General features: G+C 41.6%; 1 protein-coding gene across 2 annotated transcripts in view; it reads right to left on the minus strand.

Moving 5' to 3' along the window:
• Window positions 1–2,700: 2,700 nt before the first annotated feature.
• LOC140737695 (E3 ubiquitin-protein ligase TRIM39-like) overlaps window positions 2,701–12,098 on the minus strand; it is a 30,428-nt gene continuing 21,030 nt past the window's right edge. The window contains exons 5-7 of one of the 2 annotated variants that reach the window (XM_073064247.1): window positions 9,925–10,040; window positions 8,845–8,988; window positions 2,701–3,186 (exon numbers count right to left, since the gene is read on the minus strand). In XM_073064247.1, coding sequence (XP_072920348.1) covers window positions 2,897–3,186; window positions 8,845–8,988; window positions 9,925–10,040 — 550 coding nt within the window. In that variant the 3' untranslated portion in view covers window positions 2,701–2,896. Of the gene's footprint in view, window positions 3,187–8,301; window positions 8,989–9,924; window positions 10,041–12,098 lie in introns of those variants that run through there. The other variant, XM_073064246.1, reaches the window with a different exon arrangement.

The raw sequence follows: 12,098 nt of genomic DNA on the forward strand, positions 1-12,098 counted from the left end.
TCTCTCCAGAAGGCCAGAACCTTTGGCTGTCCTGTAGTTTGTTCAATTTATAAACTGGCATAGATAGACTGAAAAGACCGCATGCTATGTTTCTGAAGCGAGAGCCATAAGGCCATAAGGAGCAGAATTAGGCCATTCAGCCCATTGAGGCTGCTCTGCCATTCCATCATAGCTGATCCTCGATCCCAGTCAAACTCATACACCTGCCTACTCACCATATCCCTTGATGCCCTGACCGATCAGGAAATGATTAACTTCCACCTTGAATATACCCATGGACTTGGCCTCCACAGCAGCCTGTGGCAGAGCATTCCATAGATTTACTACTCTCAGGCTAAAAAAAAGTTCCTCCTTACGATTTTCCTCGCTGTTCACGATTGGCACTCCTCTCTCCATTGTGCTGAGGCTATGAAGACTGCCCCCGCTGCTGTGGTCCTTGCCTGCTAATATAACAAACTGGGTCTGCTCCAGGTTGCTCTGGGGTTTGGACCTGAAGCCTCAATTTGGTTCAGAATGTTGCTGTTCACTTCAATTATTTGCCTGATTTGTATTTTTGTTTTCCTTTCTATGCACATTGGGTTTTGGTCTTTTATTTTTGTCTTTTTTTTTGTGTGTTCTTTTGGGTTTATACATGCTTTTATAATAAATGCTCTTTGAATCTTTGAATCTTGAATACTCCAATGAACTAAATGCATCTTCCCAAAATGAAGACATACAAACTAGAAGACCTCAGAGTGCAGGCTGTAGAGCTTAGGCGAGAGACCATAGACCACATAATGGTACATTGATCATGAAACAAGCAAAGATCTATCATGATTATTTCAGTATTGAAGGTATTTGTGAAGGCATAGTAGCAGTGGTTACCACAATGCTTTACAGTGCAGGTGATCCAGGTTCAATTCCCGTCACTGCCTGTTCTTCCACAGTCCAAAGACATACCGGTTGGTAGGCTAATTGGTCATTGTAAGTTGTAGGCTAGGATTAAATCAAGGGGTTGCTAGGCGACGTGGCTTGAAGGCCCAGAAGGGCCTATTTCGCTCTATATCTCAATAAATAAATAATCTATCATGATAAACTGAAAACTGTAGATAATTGTGAATATCTGGAAGGCTGATTGCACCAATTTAAGAAAAGGCATGACATTAAATTTTTTAAGATTTTGAAATTTAAAAAAATTAAAGCATGTGTAGACAATAAAGCCGCAGAGAAATTCATTAACATGAGGAAATCTGCAGATGCTGGAAATTCAAACAACACACACAAAATGCTGGTGGAACGCAGCAGGCCAGGCAGCATCTATAGGAAGAAGTACAGTCGACGTTTCGGGCTGAGACCCTTCGTCAGGACTAACTGAAAGGAGAGATAGTAAGAGATTTGAAAGTGGGGGGGGGAGGGGGTGATCCAAAATGATAGCAGAGGACAGGAGGGGGATGGATGAAACTAAGAGCTGGAAAGGTGATTGGCAAAAGGGATACAGAGCTGGAGAAGGGAGAGGATCATGGGACGGGAGGCCTAGGGAGAAAGAAAGTGGGAGGGGAGCACCAGAGGGAGATGGAGAGCAGGCAAGGAGTGAGGGACACAGCATCATGGATGGAGACTGGAAGCCTGCCGCTGTTTGTTGTTGTTCAGCAGCTGATTCAGGTATTCTCTCAATGCTTCTGTGCTGGTTTTGTTACCCTGCACACATTATATTTTTGTTATATTAATGGTATGTAATAATTTGTACTGTTAAGTACAGTTGTGTGATGAACAAGTGTAAGACAAAGTCTGCTTACCAGTAGTACATAAATTTACAGTCAAAAACGATGGGAATCTCAAGCTATCTCCTTATACTGTATACAGTATTCCAAACTGTGAAACATTTATAGCCCCAACAATTTTGGATAAGGGGTACTCAACCTCTAGTATTGAGAAAAGATCGTGTCCTGGGTTGTGGGAGTTCTAATGATAGATGCCACCTTTCTTAGGCATTGCCATTTGAAGATGTTCTCCAGTGTGGGGAAGCCAGTGTCCATGATGGAGCTGGGTAACTTTACAACTCCTGCAGCTTTTCCCGATCCTGTGCAGTGGTCCCTCCATACCAGACGGTGATAAAACCAGTTAGAATGCTCTCCACTGCTCAACTGTAGAAAGTTACTTGATTCTTTGGTGACATACCAAGTCTTCTCAAATTCCTAATAAAATTTAGTCAGTGATGTGCCTTCTTCATAATTGTATTAATTTGCTGGGCCCAGCTAGATCTTCAGAGATGTTGACACCCAGGAACATGAAGCTGCTCCACCTTCCTCCTGCTGATCCATCAACGCGGAAGGGTGTGTGTTCTCTTGACTTCCCCTTCCTGACGTCCACAATCAGTCCCTTGATCTGACTGCCATTAAGTGCAAGGTTGTTGTTGCCACACCACTCAACCAACCAATCTTTCTCACTCCTGTACACTTCCTCATCATCATCTGAACTTCTGCTGACAGTTGTGTCATTGGTGAATTTGTAAGTGATTGTCTAGCCACAAAATCACGGGTGTAGAGCAGTGATTCCCAAACTTTTTTCGGGTTACCAGCCCCTTGGCTCACAGACTTCATCCACAATGACGCCCACCCTGCCCTTCTTGCCATTCCATAAAACTAAAGAATTTTGATTTACTATATACAATGAAAGAAAATAGGAACTGTAACTTAAAAGCAGTGACAAGTAATTGAAACATTTATTCAGATTTATTTAAGGCTACGAATAATTTGGTTAATTACAGTAAAACAAATTTCATCAACAAGTTTAGAGTATACATTAGCAGTCCAACTATTCACCACTTCATTGCTTTTCATTTTTCAATGAGATGGATGGATGTGGTGCAGTGATATCAGCTTTGGAACATCAGGCTGACTATCACTCAGAAGGAATTTCAGATCAGTAATTCGCAGTCTGATTCATTGCCTTGAAAGAAGTTGGCTGACTGTACTGAATCTGTGCTCCACTGACTATGATGCTGGAAAGGCAATAAAGAATGCCTTGACCTTTTTTCCACCAATACAGGATAGTATGCCGTGATTTCTTTCTGCATCCAAAAGTCTCGAAATGATTTTTCGAACCTCAGCTTCCGCCTTAAGTCATTTCGTAGTGAGATTAGTTCTTCCTCCATCCTTCCTGTTAATTCCTCATTACAAGTATTCAGGAATGGATTTATTACCCAACCTGGAACATGAGCACAGTATATTTGAAGATCATCGTCTGGCATTCTTTCCTCGGCCTTCGCCCTGCCCTGTGTAGCTGGATCCTGGACTTCCTGTCAGATCGCCGGCAGGTGATAAGAGTGGGCTCCCTCCCCTCTGCCCCCCAACACAGATGCTCCTCAGGGCTGTGCACTAAGCACCCTCCTTTATTCTCTGTACACCCATGATTGTGCCGCCACCCACAGCTCCAATCTGCTAATTAAATTTGCTGACAACACTACATTGATTGGCCTAATCACAAATAATAATGAGGCAGCCTACAGAGAAGAAGAAGTCATCACCCTGACATAGTGTCAAGAAAACAACCTCTCCATCAATGTCGCAAAAACAAAGGAGCTGGTTATGGACTACTGGAGGAATGGAGACAGGCTAGCCCTGATTGACATCAATGGATCTGGGGCTGAGAGGGTGAACAGCCTTAAGTTCCTCGGCATAAACATCACCGAGGTCTGTACATACTGGCTGTGCGGTGAAAAAGGCGCAAAAGCGCCTCTTTCACCTCAGATGGTTGAAGAAGTTTGGTGTGGGCCACCAGATCTTAAGAACTTTCTATAGGGGAACAACTGGTCCTGACTGGCTGAACCACTGCCTGGTATGGGAACAGTACTTCCCTCAATCGCAGGACTCTGCAGAGAGTGGTGCAGACAGCCCAGCACATCTGTAGATGTGAACTTCCCACTATTCAGGACATTTACAAAGACAGGTGTGTAAAAAGGGCCCAAAGGATCATTGGGGACCTGAGTCACCCCAATCACAAACTGTTCCAGCTGCTACCATCCAGGAAACGGTACCGCAGCATAAAAGCCAAAATCTACAGGCTCCGGGACAGCTTCTTCCACCAGGCCATCAGACTGATCAATTCACGTTGATACAATTGCATTTCTATATTATATTGACTGTCCTGTTGTACATACTATTTATTATAAATTACAATAAATTGCACATTTAGACGGAGACGTCTAAAGATATACTCATGTATATATAGAATGTAAGCAATAAAGTCAATTTATTTCAATTCTCTTTCACTCAGAGAGGCTCAGAAATTGGAAAAGGTTGTGACAGCCACTTAATTAGGATTAACTTGGACAAAAATGTGGAGATGACGGATATAACTTTGATAAAACTCACATTATTTCCTTGCCATTGAAGATGGATTTCATTAGACTACATGAATAATTCTGACAAAAAGTTGATTACTGAATAAACAGTCATCTTCAAATATTTCTATCAGTTTCAGAAGGCACATAAAAACTGTTTCCTTTTGAGAGCCATCCCTGTGCAACAGCAAGAGTTCAGGCAGTTCATTATTCTCAATACAAAGCTCACAAAATAGTTGAGAATTGAGAGCATGGGATGTGATTTTATTTACCGCTATGATAATGATTTGTGTAACCTATCACTTAGGTTTCTTTGCAACAAGATGTTGTTTGTGAATTACATTGTGGATGATAAATATGTACATTAAGTACAGCTTTTTTTCAAGAAAGTAATAACCCCATTGGGGGGGGAGGTGGGTGCCCATCTGTTCGACAAGCAAGAATGTTGGTAAGTGGTATGATCTCCTCTTTGGAAAATAGTTTAACAATACAAAATATCATCTCATTCTTTGTATCTATTTCTAGCCCCTTTGCAAATAACACCACTTTCTTTCACTTTTATGAAGCAAATATAATCAAAAAGCAAAGACTTATTGCCTGGCAAAGTTGACTCATCTAACTGCAGGGCAAATTCTGTTGCCCCAAGTATGTTGCACAATGTCTTAAACTTCCTTGGACATTTCATTTATTCATCTTTGAACAGAGATGTCACGGAGCTGAATCATTCCATTTGGTCTGGTGACATATACAAAATTGTACTCAGACCCTCCATTTCTGCTGGTAGTATCAGTTCATCTCCAATGCAAGTGGCTTTCCAGATTCAGCAATGAAATGTTGTATGAAGCACACAAACCATCACTGTTTTATTAAGTGCTGAGAGTTTTCATAAAGTGACTGAAAATAAGCCAAGCTCTTGCTTGCTTTATCAGAGTGTATTCTCTTCAAAGGTTCAAGGAGCCCGGATGGTTTCTCTGCCTTACTTGGAAAAAAAATAAGACAACAGACACATTGGCAGCTATTGATTGCTTGGTGCTGATATAATTCCATGTTTCAGATACTCCACACTTCCTTCTCATTTGGTCTGCTTCTGCCATTTTCATTATGAATTTTCCCACCATGGTCAATCACTTTTTGCTTAAGTGTCACCTCAAATGCTGCAATCAATAAGGGGGAGTTATGATGTCAGAGTTCAGGCAAAACCTAACTGCTTAAAGAGGGGCAGCAATATCTTGGTTGGACCATGGGTTAGCGAAATGCAGTCATGACCATCTGAAAGAGCAGATTCTGATCTTCACCATACTCTAATTCACAGGAACTGCATGATTAAAGTAGAAGAATCATACTAGCTAATACCACAATAGTGAATGGCAATAATGTGCTGATGGGTCCAGAAATAACAATTTCTGCAGTCCAGACTTCTCATGTTATGCCAAAGAGAAGAGTTACATATTTTCAAGCAAAGTCAAAGAGAGATGAGGTGATCATGTGACTGTGATCAGTTATGAGGCACTGAGGAAATGCTGATAAGTAACTTATTGCTTAAATTAAGCCTGTAATCCCTCAGTTACCCCTTCTTTCTACCCAGTGCACCCCCAACTCCTTAAAAACTCCCACCGCCCCCATAGGTGTAGTGACCTAGCCCACAGTGGGAATCATTGGTGTAGAGAGAGCAGAGCAGTGGGCTAAGCACTCATCCGTGAGGTGCGCCGATGTTGGCCGTCATCAAGGATCTGCACCGACTGTGGTCTCCCAATGAGGAAGTCAATGATCCCGTTGCAGAGTGAGGTACAGAGGCCCAGGTTTTGAAGCAAGCTTAGTACTTAAGGGATGATAGTGTTGAATGCTGAACTGTAATCTATAAACAGCGGCCTGACATCAGTATTGGTGTTGCTCAGGCGGTCCAAGGCTGAGTGGAGAGCCGGTGAGACAGCACCCACTGTGGACCTGGCGCCTAGTTGCTTTCCACTGAAGGTAGCTCATTTTACACCCATTTCTGTCGCAATCCTCTAAATAACCTTTTAATAAAATTCAACCTGAAAATGTATTTAGCTGACTATCTATTTGTTCTTTGATTACTGCAGAAAATAAAAGCTTCAGTTGGAGCTGCATTCATTAATCACATTGTGCTCAAGTGCACCTCATTGCTTTTAAGATCAGACTCAATATCCGTGATATCATCTGAGTTACAGATGAGTTATTAAAACAGCCTTTCTCTGCACTTAGCTGGCCACAGCTGTGGAATCCTGTCTCTAAAATCTTTAGTTCATTGATAATCTCAGTTATGAAAACTGTTGTCTGAATATTCACGATGTTCTCATGCATATCCTTCGGGTCACCTGGAATAAACTGGCAGTGCTAAACAAAGTCAAATGTGTCATTTTTCATGAGTGAGAGGGAATGTTGCAGTTTCTTTTGAATTTGTACTTCAAACTTCAGTTTTGGGTCATGAGGCTTGTGAGCATGAAAAACATTTAACATCCCGAATCCATAACCACCCATTCCTCCTTGGTCGCAGACCCTATTGTGAGTGTAAACAACAATAGAATAGAAATTTGGTCATTAGCTTCCATTCCTTATTTTCACATCATATACAAAAGTGTCTTAACCCAACTTGATTCATTGCAGTGATCATTTCTGGGTGAATTCATGCCCCATTGGGAATTGAACCAGGAATGACAAATACTAACCATACTAGCAGCTCTTTGTTTCTCACATTTCATGTGCTCCTCCTCACACCACTGTTCACATGATTCCAGTTTCTATCCTTACTGAAATAACCTGAAAGTTTTGGGTGCAGCCTATACCCGCTATTGGAAAATCAAAGCACAACATACAGAAAGACCATAACATATAAGAGCAGAATTAGGCCATTTGGCCCAGCGAGCCTGCTCTGCCATTTCATCATGGCTGATCCATTTTTCCCTCTTAGCCCCAATCTCCTGGTTTCTCCCAGTATCCCTCCATGCCCTGACCAATCAAGAATCTATCAACCTCTGCCTTAAATGTACATAAAGACTTGGCCTCCACAACCATCTGCGCTAATGAATTCCACAGATTCACTACTGTCTGACTAAAGAACATCGTCCTCACCTCCATTCTAAAAGGATGCCCCTCTATTCTGAGGCTATGTCCTTTAGTCCTAGATTCTTCCATCCACTCTATAGAGGCCTTTCAACATTTGATAGGATTCAATGAGGTCACCCCTCATTCTTTTGATTTCCAGTGAATATAGGCCCAGGGCCATCAAAAGCTCCTTGTATGACAAGTACGTCCTGCTGCTTTGTTGCATTTATCACACTGCTATCATTGGCAGGCCATGAGCTTCAGAAAGGATTGCACGCTGCTCAAGGAGTTTGGGGTTCAATTCTGGCCCCGCCTGTCAGAGTTTTGTCTGTCCTTCCTGTCAGCACGTGGGGTTCCACCGACTGTTCAGGTTTCCCCCCACAGTCCAAAGACCTACCGGTTGGTAGGTTAATTGGTCATTGCAAAGGGTTAACTAGGTGGCTTGCTGGTTAGCGTGGCTCATTGGGGCAGAAGGGCCTATTCCACACTGTATCTCTAAGTAAATAAATAAATCTCTACAAAAGCCCCCATAACGTGCTACAAGTAATCGCGAATGACTTCTTCGACAGTTAGCTGGTGTGATTCTCATTCAATGGATGCCACATGGATTACACCAACGTCTCACTTCCAACTCATTTCCCTGGTGCGTAGCTTGCTTTGACACATGGCAGCTCTCCATTATGAGAGGTATTGTTTTGTCAATGGTTCGATAGAAAGACTGAACTGGGGACCTTGGGAGAGAGCTCTGCCCAGCAGAAGTGTCTAGGGACCCTACATCTCACCTGTATCATTCCAATGGATTTAAAATTTAGAATTTTAAAATCCAAGTTCTCTGTATCTAACAATTCCCATTAAAGTTTAAATAAAGCTAATCTCGTCTCAATCAAGAGGAAAATTATCTTACAAATGGGCAAAGATTAACAACACAAAACCTGAGCTTTATTCTCTCAGTTGTAAATTCAGTCGATACTCATTAACAATGAGCAGTGGGTCCCTCTGTTGCGATCGCAGACAGCACACACACACACACACACACACTGAACATTGCTCTTAGTGATGCAAATACAATCTGAAAATGGTAAGTTGCTGGTCAGTTGAAGCCCCCTCTTCCACTATGCATGGGCTGTACAGAGGCAGAAGCTGTTCTGTGAAACATGCTCTGAAAACATGTAGTGTTTGCATGGTCTCGGCATCCAAAAACAATACCACACCACCCTCATAGTCCACGTAGATACCAATTTGGCCTGGCTTGTGCTGAATTTCAAGCTCAATGTCATTCTCATCACAGGCTTCATACCAAGAGCCATACCGTAATGTCAAACACCAGATGCCTCTACTAGGCTTGTAGATGAGATCCCCGTGACGGGGTACAGAACTATAGGCAACACCAAGATCCCACTTGGTCTTATTTCTAACAATCACTTCCCAGTAGTGCTTTCCTGAAGAAATTGGCTCATTACCGAGCACGCATAGACAGGTGTCGAATCTCCCATCTGCATAAGGCACCGGCAATGCCTCACGGCGAGTTATCACCGTCCGCTGGTTTGGAGAAACTTCAAGGTGAGGATGGGAGGTCAAAGGATCAAAGGTGAAGTCTTCAGGCACTGAAAGGAAATGTAACAAAAAAAAAATCACATCGGCAAACATGGAGGAGAGGTCATAAAGCCAACATTAGGGAAGCAAAAGATTCTGCAGATAACACAAATCTTGAGCAACACTGACAAAATGCACGTGGATGGGGTGCCATAGCAGCATAGCAGTTAGTGCGATGCTGTTAAAGCTTGTGTTCCCTCTGGATGCTCGGGTTTCCTCCCACATTCCAAAGATGTACCAGTTAGTAGATTAGTCGTCGTAAATTGTTCTGTGACTGGGTTAAGGTTAAAATAGATGAGTTGCTGGGTGGTACAGCAAGATGGGCCAGAAGGGCCTGCGCTGCATCTCTAAATAATTAGATAAAATGTCTCAACTTCTAAATAAATAAATTAAATAAACAGTGCTGGAGGAAATCAGCAGGGTCTCGGCCCAAAACTAACTGCTGCTTGACCACTCTAACATTTTGCGTGTGTTGCTCAAGGAAACATCAGGACTCTGTAGAAGTGCCCCCATAGCAGCTTATTTCACCTATTGGAATTTGAGATAACAGATGACTGCTTTCCCCATGTGACTACTATCTAACCTTGGGCAGAGCTTGAAATCTGTGCTTCACCATCTTGAGATATCCTCCAATCAAACTATTCTCGAGGTACTATACCACTGGCCTGGAGATCCTACAGGAATGAGCTGCCAGGTCATATATCATAAAGGCAAAAAACACTACAGCTCAGAAACAAGTCCTTTGGCCCACGTGGTTTGTGTTGAACTATCATTTTGCTTTGTCCTATTGACTTGCACCCTGATCATAGACCTCCCATCCATGCACGTATCCAAATTTCTCTTAAATGTTGAAATCGAAGCTGTATTCATCAGTTCTACATGCACCTCATTCCAGCTAATTCAATGTGATCACCAGGGGCAAGAGGGGTCATAAAAAGTTCTGTCACCTGTCTGAATTACTTGAAACATCTTCTTCCATACTTTGTACTGCAGTGGGCCAAGAAATTTCTCACTCTTAAAACGGACGATGGGCTCATTCACAGTTCCACTCGAGCAGCTCGATCTGTGATGAGACAAACAGTCTGTCAGGTTGACATGGACAGAACCACAGTGAAGTACAGTATTGCAGGTATTTGAAATGGGGCAAGTAGTAGTGAATGGAGTCTCAAGATGGCGCTCATGGAGTAAACCGCATCTAGGCTTTGCTCCAAACCTTTTACGTTTTTTTTAACCTACAAACACCCCTTAAACTTATTTTAAAGGGGTCTAAACATATAGAATTTTTTTAAAAACTATTTGAATTACTCTCAACCCGCTGAAATGTCTAGAGCAAAAGAACCGAAACAGACGAAAGAACCGTTAACTTTAGAAGTTGTTGTGAAGTTTATAGACGCTAGATTTGATGAATTGGAGAAAAAATTACTTGGAAGATTCGCACAGTATGACAATCGTTTGAGATCACTCGAAGAAAAGTTCCTGACCCTTTCACGGGAATCAAATGAACAACATGCAAGCATTTTGGTTCTTGAAGAAGCTGCTCGTAAGAAGGATCGTATAATCGAAAAAATGCAAGAAGAGCAAACTTCGACGATCCAACAGATGGATCGCTATAAAGCTAAAATTACTGATTTGGAAAATCGTTCTCGAAGACAAAATCTTCGGTTAATTGGAATCCCGGAAAAATTTGAAAGCGGTGATCTGACCGTTTTCTTCTCCAAATTTCTAGTGGATGTCCTGGGCGAAGAAGTCCTGGATAACCCCCCATTAATCGATCGGGCTCACAGAGTCTCTAGATATCGGGCAGATTCAAGTCTGAAACCACGGCACATAATTCTCAGGATCCATTATCCTCACATCAAAAAACGACTGATTCGTGCGGCTCGTAAAAAAGGTATGATAACCTATCAAAATTTTAATTTTCGCATTCTGGAGGACTATAGCCCGAAGTACTACGGGCTAGGCTGGCTTTCAGATCGGTTATGTCGAATTTTCACCAGAAAGGCTACAAGCAAGCGTTGCTGTTTCCAGCACACCTGAGAGTCACCCTTCAAGATGGATCTTTTCGGCTGTTTAAATCGCCAGCGGATGCTCAAGATTTCCTGGAACAATGACATTTGATCGGGCTGATCAATGTAATCTAGCCTATAGATTTGGATCTGTTATAGATTGACGTTTGGGTTCTTTTTTGATACGGTTCATATGTATTTCTTATATACGATTAAAGCTCTCTTTTTTCTACCGGGTTTATTCCGATTTCATATTTTTATATATTACTAACCGATTAATGTTGAAGATGACCTATTAGGGTTATTTTTTTTTTCCTTTTTTTAATCGATATACGCTCTTTTTTTACATTTTTAGCATTTGAATATTAAGATTTGGAAGAATAAAATGGCGTTTCTTCTTCCCGACAGACTCCAGTGTTTGTAGCGTTATAACTGTTTTGATCTGTTCGAAAGTGTTAAACCTTCATTTATTGTTTTAATTTTTTTAACCCTTTTGATAATATACATTTATAACACTAATTTTATATTTTAATTTTTCCTATATCAACCCTTTTTTTATAATGTGGGTTGTTTGTATTTTTTTTAACTTTGTTACGTCTGAGTTGCCGTCTTGAGACAAGGGGGTAATTTTAGTATTAGATCGCTCGCTTGCCTCTGTTTGGCTTTTTTCCTGGGGTTTTGAGGGTGGTGGGAGGGAGATTTTTCTTTTTTTTCTTTTTTCTGCTTGCTTTTTGCTTAGTTTTACTTCATGGGCTTATATGAAACTACTAAAATGGCTGCGGTGCTGTGACTTCCGGCTTCCCTTTGAACTTACTTCCCCCTTCCGAGTTCATGAGTTCACTTTTCTTTTAAACCTATATGTTAACTGTAATATGTATTGTCAATATGGATAAGACTATTAACTTTGTTTCTTGGAATACTAATGGTTTAAATCATCCGATTAAACGGAAAAAAGTATTCAAAGTATTCCATAGAATGAATGCGAATGTTATTTTTGTACAAGAGACTCATGTTAGGAAGGTGGATAGTCAGAGGTTGTTTAGGTTTTGGAAGGGCCAACAGTATCACTCAAATTCGCAAGCCAAAGTGAGAGGTGTTTCTATTTTTATAGACTC

The sequence above is a fragment of the Hemitrygon akajei genome, chromosome 13, assembly GCF_048418815.1.
Source record: "Hemitrygon akajei chromosome 13, sHemAka1.3, whole genome shotgun sequence".
In the NCBI taxonomy this organism is placed as follows: Eukaryota; Metazoa; Chordata; class Chondrichthyes; order Myliobatiformes; family Dasyatidae; genus Hemitrygon; species Hemitrygon akajei.